Source organism: Lissotriton helveticus, chromosome 1_2 (assembly GCF_964261635.1).
Source record: "Lissotriton helveticus chromosome 1_2, aLisHel1.1, whole genome shotgun sequence".
NCBI classification, from domain to species: Eukaryota; Metazoa; Chordata; class Amphibia; order Caudata; family Salamandridae; genus Lissotriton; species Lissotriton helveticus.
In genome coordinates this window covers 234,413,063-234,433,841 of record NC_136058.1, presented here as the reverse complement: position 1 = coordinate 234,433,841, position 20,779 = coordinate 234,413,063, and the positions used below count along the sequence as shown (strand labels likewise).

Sequence of the window (20,779 nt, the reverse complement as noted above, 5' to 3'; positions counted from 1 at the left end):
GTTCATGCCACCAGTCGGCTGACCAAACCTGTTGGGCCTCACCACACAGGATAATCTCAGCTTTTCCTGAATTTAACTGAAAGGTACGGATTTATGTCCCAATATACTAATCCCATTTCGCAAACGAACTTGCGTAATTTGCACTCCTACTGGTTTGCCACCAGGGCTTCATTTTGTTATGCAACTAAATTACCAATCTCCCACATTGCAAAATGTGGATTCACAGAGGTTGCAAAACCTACAGCTTAATTAATATTAATGAGGTAAGAGGCATGCGTGACCCTTAGCAAATCCTAGCAAATGTAGGTACAGAGGCTTGTGGGAGACAGCATACTCTGCCCTTGCATTCGTATTCTTTCCAAGTGAATGTTATTTTTTAAAGGAACATCGGGTGATTTAAAAATAAAAGTTCCCTTGAGATGAATGCCATCTGCGGGAGCATGCAGTGGGTACCCGAACTACTGCCTTCTTCCCCCGACGCCACGCAACATGTCTCACAAAAGAAAAGGAGTTCCAAGTGGTCATCTTTTCTTCTACAAATCAGCCCCCTCCCCTCCCATTTTGGAGAATGGTAAATCTCCAGTGGTTTGAGACAGCAACTGCGGTAACTAAAGATTTATACATTCCAATCCAAATCACAAATGTGAAGGAAGTGGCCCTCTATTTACCCCTCTTATTTGAAATTCGGAAGGGGTGGCAAAAGTTAATCGGTGACTCCCTAATGCTTTTCGGACTCGGAGAGTGTTTTTTGTGCATATAAATACACCCTTTTGCTGTCGTACGACGTATTATTTAGCGACTCGCAGGCTTGGTGACTGCAAAATTGTTAGCACATAAGGCGGTATATGTATCAAATACTGTTATCGCGATTTTCAAATAGCGATTTTTGGAAAATCGCTATTTGAGAATTGCAGTGGGATGTAATTAAAAATTCACAAATATTTTGCGATTCCTTGGCATTCCTTAATTGCGACTCGCAATTCCCATTCATTTCCTATGGGCCTATGACCCATTAGTTACTCGCAAATTGCGAATGCAATTTCAAGGTTGCAAAGGTGTCAAAAGGACACCCTGTGGCACCCCTGAAATGAGCATGTGTGCACATGTGGCGCAAATCGGAATGGTTTCCAATCCAATGCCTATGGGCCTATGACCCATTAGGTACTCTCAAATTGCAAATGCAATTTCGAGGGTGCAAAGGTGCCATAAGGTGTCATAAGAACACCCTGTGGGACCCCTGAAATGAGCACGAGAATCAGCCCGGTCGCGAACGGGAAATGGGCTTCATACATATATGCCCAAACTCTATTGTGCTGTTTTTGTTCTGAAATCCTGAAGAGCATACATCAGGAATAGGTAGAATTCTAATCCTTTTTTGTAATCCTTCAGCCTCTGTTTAAGGATAGGGTTTTTCTCAGTTACTATAATTCGAGGGTGATCCTAAGTGGCCATGATGTAAAAGGGTTCAGATAGAAAAAGTGATGAGACGAGGAGTATTTATGTCAAGAATTGATTTTATGCCATATCCTCAGTTACTTAAGGGTCTCAGGAGCTGCAGCAATGGGTTGCCCCTTCATGGTCCCACATGTCTGCGAAGCGATAGTCCTCTAGACCAGCACATTAAGCTGTCAGGAGGAGTACACATAAGATTCCAAAACATCTACCTAAGCAGTTGGTTGCTCCCCGGATAAGGAATATTGTGGAGGATCTAAGTATGGCCAGAGGAAGCGATGCACATGCTCCTTTTGGCAGGAGAGTGGGGTGTGTGCTGCCCTCTGCAGTTAATGCTGTTATGGGCCCGGACACAGAGAACAAGCATTGTCATTGGCAAAGCCAATAGGTCTGGTGAGTGCTTAATTTGGCCCAGTGGTTGCCGGTGGGGGCCACCAGCACTTATTTTTTATGCATCAGATATTTATCGAGAGGGAGAGAGAGGGAACACACACAAAATGAAAGACAGAAAAAGAGAGACAAACTGTCACAAAAGGAGAAAGCAGGAACCAGCAAGAGTGAGATAAAGGGGTATGGAGTAACAGGTAGTGGATTAAAGAGGCATGAGTTGGAATCAAGACTACGCAGAGTTGGTGTTCGATGCACTGACATTTAATAACGCCGACCGCTGGCTTCTGCGCAAAGCTTTAGGCACCAGCATTCATTCTCTTACAAATTACGGACTGCGCCTGGCTTGCATTTACAGTCCTAAATAATATATATATATATATATATATATATCTTTTTTTTTTAAACATTCTTTTTATTAATTGATTGTGCAATAAAATCAACGTTGCAGTTACATACTATTGGTTCAAGTTTACAGATTATATTGGATATACGATCATATTATTGTCCACCGTAGCATTCTCAAATAATCAATTACACAGAATCCTTGTTCATAGACCCCTTTATTACTCTCCCCCTTCTTCACCTATCTACTAGATACCTCAGAATGTATGCCAGGATCCCCAAACTTTTCCTATTTCTTCGGGCACCCCCCGGCATAGTTAGTTCGTGTGCTCGGCTTGCTGACACCAATCAAGATCAGACATCCAGTCTGTCACTTTAGGTGGGGCAGTCGCCCCCAGTGTTTGTCTGTGTTGCGTTTGGCAATCACTGCAGCCAATTTCAGCCATTGCTTTGTGTATGTGGGCCATGCTTCTACACTCGATATCGCCAATGGGAACCATTTGGGGTCAATTGAGACCTTAACCCCCAAATACCATCACCATTATTTTCCGATTCCTTTCCAATACACTTGTATCACTGGACAGACCCATAACAAGTGAAAGAAGGAACCCTCCTGTCCATGTTTTCTGTGGCATTGACTATTTTCGGTGCATCCCATGCGATGCAGTGTGGTTCGGGCTGGTATACCCTGTGTAGGATCTTTAGTTGAATCAGTCTGAACCTAGCTTGAATAGCTACCTCTCTCAGTCTCTGTTTAGATTCTGTCCATTCTTCCTCATCTAGTTTCCCTAGGTCAATAACCCATTGGCTTCTCAATGCCCCAGATTGTCAGGTGAGTTAGTGAGGATTTTCTTGTATTTATTTGAAATAGCTCTGTCTGTCAGAGGGTCTGTCAGTAGTCTGTCTTCTAGCGTGGTTGCTTCTGGCAAAGTTGTCCCTTCACGAATATAGTTCTTAAGGGTGTGTTCCAACTAGAGATATCACAACCATTCACTTTGACACATTTTATATTCATGTTGCACAACTGTGAATGTGATAAATGCTTGGCCTCTCCATACATCCCCTCAGCCTGTCTAGGCCCAGCAGCTACCACCTACTAAAGCAGATAGTCTGCCCACTTTAAGAAGTTTTTTGCTGTCCCAGAGTGTAGTCATTTCTGTCAACTTCCCCTCCCAACCCAGATGTGAAGTAGCTGCCTGCCATGCCCGTACTACTGTTCATGTATGTGTCGGGAGATCCTTATTCCCTCCCTTGCCGTTTAGGAGTGATTAGTATCCTCTGGGCCACTCTTTCTACCCTGTTGGCCCGTTCTGTCCGTAAACACCCAGTCATTAACGCACACCAGCTGTGAGGCCCAGTAGTACATTTTAATGTCTGCTAGTCCCCCCTCATAAACTCCTCTTTGCAATTTTCTTAGGGCCATGCATGGGGTACCTCCACTCCAGCGTAGGGCTCTCAGCCCAGTCTCGATTGGCTGAAAGAATGAATCTGGGAGCTCATGAGGGGTATTTTGCAGTCTGGGGAGTGTCATCTTCTTAAATAGAGCCGCTCAGCCCATTAATGTGAGTGGAAGGGTTTTCCATCGTTCAACATCAGCCCCGAATCTGATCAGCTGTCTTTCGGTGTTCCTATGGTAGAATTCTTGTGGGTTTCTAGTTATGTTTATCCCTAAATACTTGAAACCTTCAGTCTCGATTGTTACTGTATACCACGTTGTGAGATCCGGGATGCCTCCTGCTAAATGGAAAAGTAGTGATTTGTCCCAATTTATCCGATATACTAAATAGTCCCCATAGATTCGGAAAATTTGGAGTATTCTGTCTACGGATTGCCTTGGTTTTCTGACGTATAACAGGACATTGTCAGCCTATAGGGATATGCGTTCTTCCCATTCCTCCCCTATTGCAATGCACCAAATCAGTGGGTTTTGCCTTACCCAAGCCGCCAGGGGTTCAAGGGCAAGGGCAAAGAGCAGGGAGGACAGTGGGCAGCCCTGTCTGGTTCCTCTTTGTAGCGCAAATACTCATGAAACTGCTCACTTATCCAAGCCTGAATTCTCGGACGATCTGCTGCTGGAAGTAAAATCCATTGCCGCGTTTTCTGTTCAGCTGAAGGGCCACACTGCGAGGAGCAGAGGAGTTGGAGAGTGGAACGGCCGTGGATGCGAACGCTGTGAACGTTGGGCGGCACACCGAGAGAGGTTGCCACAGGAATCAATCGGAAAGCCCTTCGCTTTTTGTCACTACAGACGGGCCACAGCTTTCGACACCAAGGCTGCAGCTGCTGGCTGAGACAACTGGTAGCAGTCAGCCAAGTAAGAACGGAATAATGACGGCGGCAGAGGTGGCGGCGGCGGGAAGCCCCTGACGATTCATTGGTGACTCATTGGTGATTCTTGTGAAGCTGTGCAGGGTGCGGCGAGCCCTGGAGTCTGGGGCTCAGGGAACTGGGAGCTGTAGAGCCCCAGAGCCCCAGAGCGTCAGAGAGCCCACCCGCCTGCTGAGAGCTGTGCCATCGCTGTGCGCCCTACCTACCACACCGCGTTGCAGGGGAACTCTTGAGGCTGCGGCCGCGCTTGCTGGTTGATGAGCAGACTGCCAGCTGAAGCGGCTGGCGGTCAGCTGTCTCTACGGGAGAAGGAAGGAGGGCGGTGGGCGCGGCGAGGCATGGCGCTCAGCCTGTGAGTGAGGAGTGAGGATTGAGGCTTCGAAGTAAGCACACTGCAAAGTGTACCGCACCGCACCATGACACTGTGGTAACAACAGCACACAGCACCCAGCCCTTCCGAGCCCCTTGCTAACTCAAAGACACATGGACTAAATGGGGCTCGTGGTCAGTGGACAGTGGGGGCACAGGCGGGCAGGAGCGGGCAAGAGCACACGTGTGAGAGTGCAGCATCCTGCAGAAATTACCACATGAGGATATCGAGCAAGATCCACTTACTCCACTTTGCACCTGGATCTGGCAGAGGCAGGGGCAGGGGCAGCGAGCACCGTCTGGGGGAGCGAAGCCTGCCCACATAGGAGAGGCAAGCAGTGGCACAAGGGAACCAGGACTTTAGGATATCAGGACACTTGCCAAAAGCCCAATCAAGGACCGCAGCCAAAGATGGCGAAAGAAGCCGAAGAAGCCAAAATCAGATTTCCGGGATAGACCAAGGCCACAGGAGAAATCCAAAGGATTGGTCTTCTCACAAAGGATTAACATCGAAACAAAATTTAAATCAGACAAAACTAAAGGAGAGGACCCACAAGGGAAATATATATCCGAAAAACCATGAGGTCAGGACGCGTGCGTGGCTGGCCCGCACTCATTAAGAATGCAAGCAGGAGGAAAAGAAATTTGAAAACTCTAGGAGGTTATGTGGGTGAACCGCAGGCGAAGATAAGAACGGCAGGACAGAAGAGGGATCAATAATTGACATAACACCAGTCACAAAACCAATAAGAGAAACTATGTCCAAAGGAAAACGTCAAACAAATCGCCTCTTCCAGACAAAAATTGACACCAAATTTTGTTTCCTAAAAAATGCGGGTGACACACTGCTCTCAAGTTCTACAGCAACAACGGGCCTACAAACCCCCCTTCGGCCCTTTTGCCAATGGAGCAGTGAAAAGAAAGAAAGGAACAAGGGCGGTATTGCGGAATCTCTAGGGCCAGCTAGCCGAATCGTAGCTCTACATGGCCAACTACACGCCGCTAGCCAAAGCTCCAAGACACTGGAAGAGACTGGAGGACACGTAGGGACATCAAGAGGGAGAGAGATGGATGGAGATGGATGGACGGAGAAAAAGATGGAGAAAGAGTGAACGGGAGAAAGGGAAACTGGGGAAGCCAGCAAGGAAGCACCAAGCGATCTCAGTGTCAACCTTGACAGTGTAAGAGCGCCAGTAACAGCAACAGCAACAGCTCCAAATGCGTCAACACCCAGTCTCTCTTACCGTTTCAAACATGACGAGGGAAATTGTGTCACAACTGAGCCATTAAGCATACTAAGAATACGTGAATTAGATAACCCCAAAGGAATCTTACAGCCGGGGGCCAAAATAGACACACAAGTGGACGAAGGGGACAAGGTAAAGAACATATTTGAACCAGATGAAAGCTCAAAGGGAAAACCAGGTTCAGAGTTTATGCACATTAAGCCAGAGACCCCACAACTAAGAACCATGGAAGAGCCAGAAGAGTTCGATCAGTCCTCATATCTTGACAAGGATGAGTGGGTGACTCTCCTTGAAACATACCGGCAGGACAAGCGAAGGAACGATACGCTGTCTAGTTCAAAACTAGAAGTGCCGAAGGTAAACAAGGCTGACCCGGCAGTGGAGGGGACACAAGAGACAAAGAACCCGTCCAATTGTACACATGGAGAATCCAGAGTTTATCAAGGAGAAGCACAAGATAACAACATTTAGACAAGCACCAGAAACTCAAGGAGATGAGAAAGGGGAAAAGAAAATGAACGCAAAAGAAAGACGTGCACAAAAAAGAAAAGGACGAAACCAAAATGAAAGCCAAAACATGAGCAGGTTTCAACGTCTCTTTGGGTTTACATCGGCGCAAAAAGAAATAAATCGACAAAGTACTGCAACGCCGGAAACAATAAGCATAAGGAGTACAGAAACGATTGCTTTCTGTATACAATTCATCTATGAGATAAAGAATGAAAGGTGTTATCATTCAGTGTGTTTGTAAGATGTAAAATAGTCCCAGACACCAAACAGCCATTATCATGAGGTGACAGTGAAATACTCGTTTGGGCAGAACCAAAGACCACAGGATGCATATTTTAAAGAATTGGTAAAAAATAGATCATGATGACAGGTCCCTCTCTACCTAAAACCAATCCCTCTAGCCTTCCGGGGAAAGGATCTCCTGTTACTGCTTTCTCCTGAGCCCCCCTTCTGCTGGCAGGACCTAGGCTGATGGTTACATCCAGCAACAGAGGCCGTTTAAAAAACAAATTTGCATATTTTATATAGCGCGAACTCGACCCGAAGGTATTGGAGCGCTGTACATGAGCACCGTATTTACATTACACATTCAGTGCATGAAAGGTTTAGTGCAGCCCAAAAAAGAATGTCCCTTCTCTGCGACGCTTGTGATAACCTAGAATTGTGACGGAGCAGGTCTTGAGATTTTTTTGTGCTCCGTCAACAACAAAATCTTGAAACGTTAAAAGTTTGGCCTAGGTGGTATAGCTGTGGTTCCTGTAGACACAGAGCTGTGCATGCTAGACAGTATCCATCCGCTAAGGCGAGGTGTTGTGTTGAGAAAATGGTGACTTTCAAATGTCCCCCCAGATCAGGAATACATGGAGATGCAATAGGTGTCAGCCACATTTCTAGGCATTCAGAAAGGCGTTTGCTTGCTGGGATAGCATTTGGTTTCTGTGTTTTGAGGCTATGTTGCTTGTTGTAGTGTATAATAAACCCTTGTCTGTTTTCAGGGATGACCTTGGCAAGATGACCTACACCACAATGTGCATCAAGGAAGGCCTCCGCCTCTATCCTCCGGTACCGGGGATCGCTCGACAGCTCAGCAAACCAATCACCTTCTTCGATGGCCGGACATATCCAGAAGGTGAGCTGTTGTTGTTTATCCATTATTCTGTATATATCTACAAGGAAGAAAGTGAACTTGAGCATTAGTGCACAATTACTCTGTTCTCTTCACACGGTTTGTGTAAAAAAGCAGAGCCACCCTTCAAACCCCCTAGACGAATAAAGTGGCGGTATTCGAAAATGTGGGCCCGTAGTCTCCTGTGTCATGGAGGCAATCACAAAAGACTCAAAGCGTGTTGATGGTAAGTCCTAGATGAGAGTGGAACTTCAGGGTTAATAAAAAAAATGCTATGATATAAAAATAATACGAGTGGAACGTTAGGTTTAGTCAATTATTCCACCATGGACTGTATCCTTATGCAATCTTGCCGCTGTGTGCAGATCGCATAAGGATACAGTCCACAACGGTATAATTGACTAAACCGAACGTTCCACTCGTATTTATTTTTTATATCAACCCGTTTTTGGGATTCATTCAGTTGGGCAATGTTTGATTAACCCTGACATTCGACTCTCATCTAGAACTTGCCATCAACACGCTTTGACACTTTTGTGCTCGCCTTCATGACTCGGGAGCTTACAGGCCCACATTCCCGAATACCACCATCAGATTCGTCTAAGTGATTTGAAGGGTGTCTCCACATGTCCTGATTAAGACCCCATTCAAAGGATAAAATTCCCTTCACACATTACAGGGGTCGAAACGTCAACAGTCTTTTTTGGTTTCTCACGTACAGACAACAGCAATTGATTTACTGTGCCATTAGGATACTATGTTATTTTCATATTTAGCCTTTAAAGTGGCTGGATAGGTCACTATCAGTTTTGATGTATATATTGTACATCGCGTTTCCTTTTTCTACAACCCTCACTAGAGCACCCTTTTTGAGCACTCTTCTTTCTCTTCTTTTGGAGCACCATTTTATAAATATGCAGATATTTGTGCTGTCATTGAATATGAACACTAATATGTCAATAATATGAATAACTTGGACTAATTGATTTATTAAGGTGATGTTTCAAATCTATGTTAATATATATTTTCACTACATCAACAGTGGGGCAGCCCTCCATCATGGTGTAACACATCGGCCCTACAAAAGGCAGCTTCACATTTGAAGCCTGCCTTTTGGGGCTAACTCTCATGTGGCTTCCTGCAGGAGGGAAGTATCACCTCCCTGGCCTGCAATCTCTTATTGTTCTTCTTCCTTAGAGTGGTTGGCATGCCTCTCCAGAAGGGTAGAATGCTGTCTCGTGGAGCCGGCTCCATGTGTGCCTAATAAGGCACAGGAGTTTTAAAGGCAACAAAGGGGCAGATTAGCTAAAGCTGCACACTGTAGCACATTAAATTAATATTGACTTGAGATACAAGTCGAGTCTAATGTAACAACTCATTTGATACCGTTGATTGCCCACTTTGGTCTCACGTTCAGCTGTTAGCACAGCTGAGGGGTCAGCTTGTAACCCTGTACTCGCCAATTGGGCAACCAAGTCTTCTCACAGTAAAAGTGGTTGTTTTACATGTTTTTTACTGTCAGAACGTGCAATGTAGATGTCCTGCCTGTGCTATATGGCTCATTAGGGCTCAGTTGGCCTCCAAGAGGGGTGACTTACACAGATGTCCAGGGTAAGAGGTAGTCAGGCTAGTAGTGCACAACTGCTATACCAGTCTGCAGTGGCGGACCTGCTTTACTCGGGGACCTCCAAAGTGACATAATCAGTGCTGCAAGCACTGGGATACCCCTCTAATCTACTTGGTCTAGGTACCAGGGTACCATTTGCTGGTGACTTACAGGTAAGTTAGCTATTTCCAATTGAGTATAGCCAATTTGACATACACTTTAGTGTCAGGGCGCTGGCACTGAGTTCTGGTTAGCAGTCTTCAGTGTCCTGCCAGAGTGGAAAAACAGACAGCATCAATCGAAAAACATGGGGTGACCATACACAAAGAAGCATTTCCTTACAATATGCATTATTCTATTTCCCAGAATCCTGCTTTAGATGTCACTGTTAATAGGCCCATTCTTTTCAACCGTCCATCCTTTACAATGCGGAGTGCAACAGGGCTCATCTCTAAGCCCTACACTTTTTAATATGTACGTACGCCCCCTAGTTGAAATCGTATGGTCACATGGACTGGCCTTAGTGTCATATGCTGATGACACTCAATTGATCATGGCACTCACTCCTGGTGTCAACTGAACCTCCACCCAACTCAATTTATGCCTCAAGGATGTTACAGACTGGATGTCGTCTACAACCAGTTTGAAACTCAATGGCGATAAAACAGAGGTTATTGTGATAGGAAACTATATGCCAAGGTGGAGGGAACTGGTATGGCCAGAGCAACTTGGAGAATTATCTAAACCTGCACAAGCAGTAAAAAGTCTAGGATTCTGGATATATGATAAAATGATGATTTTTCTTCAGCTTTTTCTTCAGCGGTTACCAGACGCACATGTCACTTTCTGTGTTGCTAGTTTTCTAACAGCCGCTTATAGAGGAAAAAACAAAAGAATCCCGAGAACTGTATTGTTTTAAACTAAAGTGAACCTCTATATATTAATTTTAACTTTCCTTTTTTTTTTTTTTTTTTACATTACGGTGTTTAACTAAGTGACCTTTTTAAGGATGCTGTGTAAAATAAATGTATTGTGGGTATTTTTAAAATGTTTTAACAATGTTTTAAATGTATGTATTTATTCCTGCCTTTTATGATTTTAACAAAAATCGAATAAAGTGTATTTTGACTGACTGACTGACTGATAAAATGATGATGGAAACGCAAGTCTAAAGTTGTTGGGATCATGTTTTGGCATTCTGGGATCCCTCACAAAGTTCTAACACATGCTACCACAGTCCACGAGGAGAATAGTGGTGCTGGATCTCATAAACTCACTTCTAGATTATGGAAACTCCCTTTAGTTAGGGAGTCCAAAATACGTGCTAAAAAGTGTCCAAGTGGTCCAGAACACAGCAGCCAGAGTCCTTCACAAAATACCTAAGCAGCAATCAGCCAGACTAGCCTTAGCAGCCATTCACTGAATTCCAGTTCATAAGAGAATTCTTTTTAAGGCTCTCTGCATCGCACATTGGGCCTTCCATGGAAAAAGACCAATCATCACCCGGAACTTACCTTCTACGTTCCAGTGAGGTCCCTTTAGTCAAGCAGACAAGGGTTCATGTCAGTGCCCAAAGTCAAAAGAGTGAGAAGTGGCAACCGCAGCTTTGCACATCTTTTTTCCAATCTCTGGAACTCCTTCCCTTCTCCCCTCAGAAGTCAGCATTCAGAAGTCTTCAGAAAACTTCTGAAGTAGGGGATCTTGCTATAAGAGTCATGTAGGTTTTCCAGAAATGTTGTTGCAGTAAGCACTGTAAGGCCCGTTCGGGTAGCTATGTGCTATATAAAAACAACTTGAAATACTACATGTACAATTCTGTGAAATCAAGTCAAGGTGTATTACTACTTTGTTACAGAGGCTTTTAATGGTATTTACAGCATATATTGATAGCAGACTTTACAAGTTTTTACGAGAAATGTGAATTGCCTCTTTCCCTTCTGTTTTTCACAGGCTGTTTGGCAGCTATAAGCATGTATTGCCTTCACAGAAACCCCAGTGTGTGGACGGATCCAGAGGTAAATAGTTTTGTGGTACATTTGCGTTGATAAACTGGATGTTAGTCCAGAAGCATGGTACGCAGATATAACGTTGTGTGTGCTTTCCCCTATTAAGATCCTCTCCCTTAGTTTATTTAGAATTATGAATATTGTGAAGAACACTGTTATATGCAAAAGTCGATCAAGGATGGGTTTTAGCTATAAATGACCAGGTAGTCTTTTGAGCTAGCTTCTATTGTCTATTATAGCCTTAGAGCACCCCGTAGCGGGCTCTACCCGCCATTAAAGGACTGCTCCAGTGTTAAAGTCCCGAGCCATGGGCGAGAGCCTTTTAGAAGGGAGTGGGCCTTTAATGTACCAAGCCCACTACGGAGGGCTCTAAGGCTATTAGAACATTCCCCTCACGGAGCCTAAGGGGATATCCATGAGGGTTTTTTTCACAGCAACAGCTGTAGACAAACATTGGAATGTTGATGCTTCGGGCTTCTACCAGCCATTAGCAGCCCAGAGCACTCCATTGTCTTCAATGGAGCGCTCAACATTCAAATGTTTTAATGGGGAATGGTCCATACCCCTTTAAAGGTGTAGGTTTCATTGTAAGGTAAAGCCTAGCAGTCTGGCCTTGGCTTTGCAAATGCTTGTGTTGCTGGTTCTGGCAGACATTAGTGAACAATGAAGAATCCTGAACAATTCAAAGAGAGCTGCCTGGCAGTTGCACATGCTCAGATCGCAATCTTTGAATGTTTTTGAAACCTTTAGCAGTGTGTACTGATCCAAGGTGATCAATGCTTTGAAACAGCAATCGTGGAACTCTAAAGCAATATAGACTATTGAAATTGCAGATGGCCTTCATGCTTGGACACGTATGGACGGCCATTTTGTAATGATTACAGTTAACGTTTTACAAAAACAATTCACAGATGTCTGACTGTGGTTGCACATGTAAGCATACACACGGACATCTGTCATGGAATGTTTTTTTCATAATTAATATTTTACCAATCCATGAAGGTCAGTCGCTAATTTGGAACAGTAAAATAATAATAAGGTGTGTGTGGATTGCTACATTCACTAAAATGAGAGTGCAGCATTGTAGCAGTATGCTTTGAGCTGGTGGGCACTTGCAAAAAAACACAAAATAGCTTGACAAAGTCAATAAGTATAATTTATTTCAGGTGAATGTGATCTTTGTTGTAGTGAGTGTGGGTGGAAACACAAGCAGACAACACACATGTAGGTTCCCAGGCCAATGGACATACTGCATAAAGACATATATATACACAGACAACAAATACACACAGGCGCACATGCAGAAACATGTATACTAGAAATTCAGTAACTCAGATCTGACATAGACGGCTGACTATCTCAAAGACACACACACTAACCCCCATTGGCTTTAGACACCAAAACGGTCCCTCCTGGGACCATCTAATTATGTAATAGGCTGTATTCACACAACGAAACACTTTTTAGGGTATGCAGATCTAGCAAGTGTAGTGCATTGCACTGCAGACATAGAGGCATATGTATCAAATACCGTTATTGCGATTCTCAAATAGTGATATTTACAGAATCGATATTTGAGAATCGCAAAATGGGATGTAATAAAAAATTCCCAAATATTTTGCGATTCCTTAGCCTTCCTTAATTGCAATTTGCAAATTGCGAATCGCAATTAAGGAATACCCTACCATTCATTCCTATGGGAAGAGAGTCTCAATTTGCAATTCGCAATTAGAGTATCACAAATTGAGAATGGAATTTCAAGGGTGCCAGGGTGTCAAAAGGGCAACCTGTTGCACCCCTGAAATATGTATGTGTGCACATGTGGTGCACATACATGCCCTAAGGGCATGTATGTGCACAACATGGCACTTTGAAAAATGCAAAAAGGTGCATTTTTTAAAGAAATCGCAAATTACCACCAACTTGAAGTTTGTGGTAATTAGTGATTCCTTAAGGCCAAATCGCAATTTTTCAGTGCTTCCTACATTGCATTTAAGGAATCGCAATTTGCGATTCCTTAAATGCAATAGCAAAATAGAGAATCACAAATAAAATATAGGCAAAAATTGATGAAAATACAAAATACCCAGAGATGGGTGTAGGCTGAATATGTAGACTTGAGCAACAAGCATAGCTAATCTTCTCCACTGCTGAACCCACGGACCAGTAGGTGGCTAGGAAAGGCAGTGCAAAACCACACAGACAGTCTGCAGCATAAACCAAGCACTCCCAGAAATACGTCTGGACTCACCAGCTCAGGATCAGGGTTAAGGGCACTGCAGTTCGCCTACTCTGCCCCATTCTTCCTGGGTACTACCCCAACGTTATCACCCTCACAGTATGCCCAGCCATAGATCTCTCTTTACCATAGACAGACCCCTCACAGCAGATGTCCCAAGCTATTGTCTGGGATGAGTAACTCATGTTCCTCGCTGCAGCGATAAGAGATTATTTTAAAGATTATGGGCTTCCTTAGAGTTCGGTGATGGAATACTCCCTCACAAACATGGCAGATATTCCGTCCGCTGTACTACAAGGGCATTGTAGGCTATGGCATTTGTAATATGGTGGATGGGATCTATGCCATGTTTTGAAAGAGTATTCGGTATGCCAAACTCCAAATAAAGCCTTATGTTTTCTGATGGTAGTCCAATAATGCACAATACACACTACCTAACATTTCACGCAGCACATTTCTTTGGTACACGCATCACACCATGTTGAGATTAACCTATTAGACATTTTGAGTACTGAAAAATTGTAGTTCTCCTACTCCCCACTTAATTTTTGTTGCATCCTATTTCATGCCCCACTCTTTGTTTTAATCAATAATCCCTTTTTCATTTTGATCCCCCTCTCTTACTCCCACTCATTTACCAAAGGTTTCTATTATGTCTGTTTCAGTCATGTGATGTCTGCATTCCTCATGCTGCTTATAATTTCCCTTTCCCCTCACTCTGTCTCATCCTCCCACAGCCTTGTTCCGCATGTAAGGTTTTCCTTCTCTTCACCTCTTATTCTTCAGCCATGAATGGTTATGCACTGCCTGCTTCTTGAATGGAAGACCTGGCTGAATTTTGGAAACTGACTCAGCCTCAAGTAATACTTCAAGGAAGAGCTGCCTTTTCCACCTTTTCCCTGAGTGATGTATATGAGACCACTTGAGCTCCACCCTTTAGTCTTGTTGATCTTCTTGTTGTGGATCTTTCCTTAAATGTGGGGCTGTTTATAGTGTGTGCTTTCACTAACAAACATAACAATTCTAACATAGCCAACTAAGTCAGTATTTAACTGTAATACAATAATTGTTCAGATAAAAAGAACTCATTAGCCTTTTGTTCAGGAGTATCACAGTGATAGCAAGCATTGACAAAGTCATTAGATTTGGCTTTTCTATATCGCATGCACACGTAGGCATACACCAGAATTTGCACTTAGCTGCACATATGCACCATCTACATATTCACACAGACCAACACACCTGCACAGGTAACTTTTCACGAAGTACAAAAGACAAATGCATACATTTTCAAAGACAGCAGACATACATATTCCTGTGCAGAATAGGCCTTAAGGAGCACTGAGAGATGTGCAGCAGAGGGCCATGTGGTACTGTGCATAAGGGGAGCGTAGTGTAATGCGCACTAGGAGAGCACTGAGTGATTGGTGCCCGGGAGATAAACATCAGAGGAGCACTAAGTGATGAAACTTAGGAGCGCATTAGGTGATACTCCTCAGGCAAAATATTTCAGTCAGCTCATTCATACTATTGACTGTGTGCTGTATCATTCCCCGTCCTTGGAAGGGGTTTTATTGCAATGCATGAGGGACTATTTTATTCTTTAAAATTACACTGAATCACACTTTTTGTCACATTCAGTTATTTGCTTATTACATGCAATCTATACAGTTAACAATGTGTTTTGTTATTATTTTTTTACTGCAAAGGGCATTTTTAGGTCAAGACTAGTGCAGCGCATGCGCTGCTCTAGGAATCGGCTTCTTGTTAGGTCTAGCCTAGTGCAGGGCATGCGCTGCTCTAGGAATCGGCTTCTTGTTAGGTCGAGCCTAGTGCAGCGCATGCGCTGCTCTAGGAATCGGCTTCTTGGAATCACTCTGGAATTCGCGCAAGCTCGTGCTCGAAGGAGTAACGTTTCATTGGCCTTTGCATGTGGCTTTCGCACGCAATTGGCCAAAGGCGGCTTTTTGTCCCACCTTTTCTAAGAGTGTTGACGCCTACATCTTGCAGTTACGAGCAGAGGCACGCATTGTGCCATCTGCTTCGGGTCACATTTCAAAGGTTGTTTTTGATGTGCTTCGCGGTGCCGCGCTTGCAAAAGCCTCATCCCCTACCCCTTTCTTCACCTCCCCTGGCTCCTTTGTACTTCTTCCAGGAGTGGGCTGAGACAGAAAGAGACGTGCCTGATTCCATTAGTTTTTCACTTCGCTCATCAGCATTTGTTAATAATGTTAAAACTTTCGTGAACGATAAAATATTTACGCATGATCCTAATTCTGAAAACGTTCTGCCTAAAGCAAGCACTGCTAACGATTATTAATGTTCCAAGGAACAGTACAACATTGATTCAAGCAAGGGGGAGGGGCCTGAGACAGGGGGTCGAAGCACGGAGACCTGGGCCTAATCCCAGTTTTGTGCGGCTCTGTCACAAATACTTCAGCGCCAGCCTCGCTTCACTTTCCGCCAAAAATTTAAAGTGCTAGAAAAGAAACAAAATTCTGCCTCTGCAGCTGAACGTCACCTGTGCTTGTCCGTGCTACGACATTCAAGGGAGGTGCAGCCAGGGGCACTGGAAGTAGGCTGTTCTTTGGGCGCAATGTTTTCCTCATAATTGTGGATTTACTGTAATTGCCACATACTGTTATCTGCTGCATAATTTGCTTATTTTAACAACCACTAAAATATTGGCTCAAACGGATTAAGAGTTATTAAAACGTGGCCCTTGACAAAGGTTGACTGGCCTTACAGTTGCTTTTTGCTGCATGCCGAAGTTTAACGGGTACTAATAAAGTGAAACCTTGCATATCTGGTGTTAACATGTGTAGACATGACAACATTATGAAGTAATATCCAAATGTGCGGCATTACGTCTTTTATGTTGCCTTTTCTTGCCGCATAATTTTTGCCTGATCCTTGTCGCATAATTTCAGCTGCCCTTGGTGTAGCTCCTGTAAGCACAGAAGGGCACGCAGGGGACTTGACAGAGGACATTGACAGCAGCGCGCGGCACCGGCGCCTCCTCTTCAGCCATGATAATGCATCCACAGAATCTCGCCTGACATTTTGGTGTCATCTGTTCAGAACTGCTCCGAGTCACAAGGAAGGTGCTATATATTCCAGAGAAACAGGGCCGACCTGTCTTCGCAGCTTTGTAAACAAACTTAAACGATGTGTAAGGTCCGTCCTAAAGAATGGAACTAGTTGTCGCCCTTGACTTGCGACTCAAAAAAAATCAAACATAACGAGCACATTGGCATCTACCTCTCACTATCTACTTGCTGAGGCCATGGTAACCCACAGAGCACATACACCATTTGTATGTGCATATCACTCAATTATATAGCTCGGCTTGCAAAGCAGGTGCTTCAAAGCGCTGTAGTTAAGCTGTCACATAGTGATCCGGGTAGGCAGAGGAGCTATGAAATCTCATGCGTGTATACACCCAGGTGATCTGCCTCTCTTCATAGGCATGCCGTGCACAACATCTCAATGCAAGGCACCCGGCTGGTACGGACACCGGCAGCCACTCGTTGTTGTGAACAAGAAATAAAGCCCCCCCCCCCTTCAGCCAGCCACAATCTTTTCCTTCTTTAGCACAAACTTGTCATCTCTCTTCGAACATGCCAAAAATACAAATCATTTGTGTAGCGCTTACGCCTCCTAATGACCACAAAGCGCTGATATTTGGCTCAAGCTGCGGTATTGGCCGGTTATGTGGTGTGAAGTTGCCAGAGAGGACCACAGGGCAGAGGAGGGGGCATCAGAGAGGGCCGTCAGTAGGGTCTGGAGTTCAGTGAATATACCTAATCGGAGCAATCAACATTCGAAAAGTGGCCACTTAACTCTTTCAGGGTGTTGTCCCTCATTTGCACCTTGTGGACTGCGTTTTAGTCTATTATAGCGGCTGAAACTCCTGTTTCCTTATGAATTCTTCAACATTATGACTTGTTGGTTTGGCCATCACACTGTCTAGCGTGTGATGGCCCCTCTTTCGTCTTCCGTTTCACTTTATGGGGCTGCTTATCTGGGAACAATCATAAAAATTTTACTCTGACGAGAAAAGTCGAAGCCGAGTAGCTTTATGACAAACAGGGAGGACCTGTTTGCACTGTATCTTTTAGTTTATCTCCCAAATTTTGCACCCCTACTACCCATATTATAGAATTTGTGGGGGGATGCAGGGAAATGGAAATCTTTCCCTGTCTGACGTAAAGCTGCCCTTGTAGCTTGCCACTCCTAGAATCGTGCAACTAAAGTAGGGTGCATTGTGTAATTTATTCACACACGTGTAGACTAGCTACAGCATGAACAGCACCTAACATAGTGACTCAAACATTCGAAGTGCTAAAGCAGGAGGTCTGAGTGGCAACGAGATGCAAGCAGGGCAAAACGTATGTATTCTGAGAGTTGCCACACGAGATGCGATTCACAAGACTGTGGTAGCGTTTTTTGGCTGCAGTTTTACATAGCACCAACTCGACCCGAGGGTATCGGAGCGCTTTACATGAGCACCAGTTACGTTGCACAAGGACAGTAGTGGGTACCTGTCTCTGTCAACAGTTCCCCCTCCCTGGGTAAGCAGGGGTCCCCATAAATCAATAGTAGTGCTGCTGGAGTTCTCTCTTAACCAATGCTGGATCGGTTCACGTGGCCATCTGCCGCCCGCCACTAGACTGTTGAGAAAATAAGCCTTACACCGTTTCTGCGCAAGCCTCCGCGTCAAAATCCACACAAAACAGTAACTACTGGGCTCGTCCTCCCCCACTAACAGGCTGTTTGCGCTGGCTCTCTGTGTACAAGAGCTTGATAGCTGCCTGCAAATATTGCATTTTGTATCACCAAAGGAGATTATTATTGCATTAACTGTATTTAACATTTTCTTAAACACCAGTAATCACAAGCGGAGAGGCTTCCTGGGTGCCGGTGCTTGAGCTGAACGTGTGCATGTTTTAAAGAAAAGAGAAAAGGATATATTTTTGTTTGTTTTGTTTCTTATGATTTGTTGTAATGTGGCGGCGTGGGCAGAGGTCTTTGAAGGGGAGCCTGCCCTCAGTATCTGCTTCCAGCTTCCCTGCTCTGTCTGGAGATCCCCGAAGAGCCGCCTCCATTAAATGCTTATTGTCAACGCTTCAGTGAAGGGGGAAGATGTCTCTTGCAAGTGAATTTCCTGGGATGAGTGCTATCAACTGTGTTTCGGTCTGATCAATACGTGTGAAAGTTTGTAAAAATGATGTGACCTGTGGAAGCGACTCTGATGCTCCCGTAATTGTTAGGGCCTGGGACCACTTTTGCAGAGGCCGCCTCACCCCCCCGAAGGGGGGGGGGGGGGAAACTCAGGGGCCGGCGCCATAACCCACGCCGTGCCCTCCAGTGAAAAAAACAGTTCTGGGCGCTTTAAAGCGCCCAGAAGCAAACCAGAGGGGGATGCCTCCCGCCAAAAGGAGAGCGCCCGATGGCGCCAAAAGGTGACCAATGGGCAGGTAGCGCTAGGTATGAACCCCCCAATCAGGGGGCGCCACCTGAGCACCAAGGTGGTAGAATTGGCAAATATAAGTCGCCGCTCGCCCAGGTAGCTCCTAACTTCGGGGAGCAGGGAGAGCGGCGCACCGACGGAGTTCTGCAGACCCACACCTAGGGAACAGCAGTGTCGCAGGGCTGGATAGGGGCAAGGTTGTTCGGCGGAAATTGGTACAAGGATTGGCTAAGGAGACACACCGACGGGCGGTGTGTAGGATGAGGGCCACTCAATTTTGGATGCCGCACGGCAGGGTGAGGTGGCCGCGCCAAGGAGAGGAGTTGCAAAAGGAGACGGCGCTCGCGGCCCAGACCTGGCCGGACGGCAGGGCGCAAAAGGTAGCGAGCTGGGGGCCGAACTCCAGAGAGAGAAGCTACCCTCCACTACACGCAGAGGTCGTAGGTGATCAACCGAATGGTGATCCCAGAAATAACCAACAAAGAGGACTACCAAGGACTAACAAAAGGAACTAGTTTTGGTGTGCCATTTACGAACTGATATATACCACAAGAGTATCGGCCCAGAAGCGGCCCAGGATGGTTTATGACATGTATGATTTATGACCAACCTACGACAGTTCGCAAATGACAAATGTATAACCAGCATGTGTACAATCCTAATAAAACTGCGGCCAACAACGACCACAACAGATACACGTATTGTTGGCTAACTTTATTGTGATGAGGGTAGGCGGGCGGGGGGCATACGTATGTCTTTCACGGAATGGGCACGGTGCAAGGGTTATTGTGCACAGTGTTTCTGCACAGTGATCGCCTTTGCAGTGAGGTAGAGACCTGTTAGCCTTGTGCTAACTGTGGGTGACTACTGCATGCAGGGCAGTCCCCTTTTAAAGATTGTTGGGTGGGTCAGTGAGCTGAATTTTGCTGATAATTATTGGCCCAGGCTCGTGGCGCTTCAATACTAAGCGCTACACAACCTGAGACCAAACCTGTTGTACTCTCATGCAAACCTACATGGCGGCCGTGCTTGTTTTTCTCTGCTCTCTTCCTCTAAGTACCCCCTACGCCTCCATTCTGCGCCCTCTTTTCCGGTCTCGGGGTCTCTGCATAACACTCTCTCATTAGCCTTTTTCCCGGTCTTCACACTGCTCTCGCTCTCCCACATCCGGCCCTCCCTCCCTGCCCTCCCCACCCCTCCACACCCTGTGTCTATGAAGTCAGCTGGCATACCCTCTTGACGCACGCAGATTCTGGCCGTGTCTCACTGAGGGTGTCGATTTTAAGTGAAAGTCGATGACATTATCTAAGGCACTGGAGATTATACTGCGTGAGTAAATCACTCATTCAAGTTCAAGTTCAAGAAAGCTTTATTCGATTGTAGAAGCAATCATAAAAGCATACTAGCAATTAATACCACTAATTCATAAAGACCATAGTAAAAACATGATACATAATGAAGTTAAAAAAGAAGTTACAGTTTAAATCCTAAAATGTATCATTTTACCGTGCAAAATAAGCATTCAGCTAATCATAAATTTCCTTTGGTGGAGCACTTTTTTCAAAAAGGATAAAATTCTCAGAACAGAGTTTGCATCGGCTAATACTGTAAAAGTAACAGTGCCGGGCGGCATTGTCGTAGTCCAGAACTCCTCAGAAAACGGACTATATACATCTGCCTATCACTAGAAT

General features: G+C 45.0%; 1 protein-coding gene across 1 annotated transcript in view; it reads left to right on the top strand.

The window, feature by feature from the left end:
• The window catches only part of LOC144800127 (cytochrome P450 4B1-like), a 417,525-nt gene that overhangs the window by 338,602 nt on the left and 58,144 nt on the right, over positions 1-20,779 (top strand). Inside the window, exons 9-10 of the mRNA XM_078671655.1 lie at positions 7,634-7,767; positions 11,321-11,385. Of these exons, the coding sequence (XP_078527781.1) occupies positions 7,634-7,767; positions 11,321-11,385 (199 nt within the window). The remainder of the gene's footprint in view (positions 1-7,633; positions 7,768-11,320; positions 11,386-20,779) is intronic.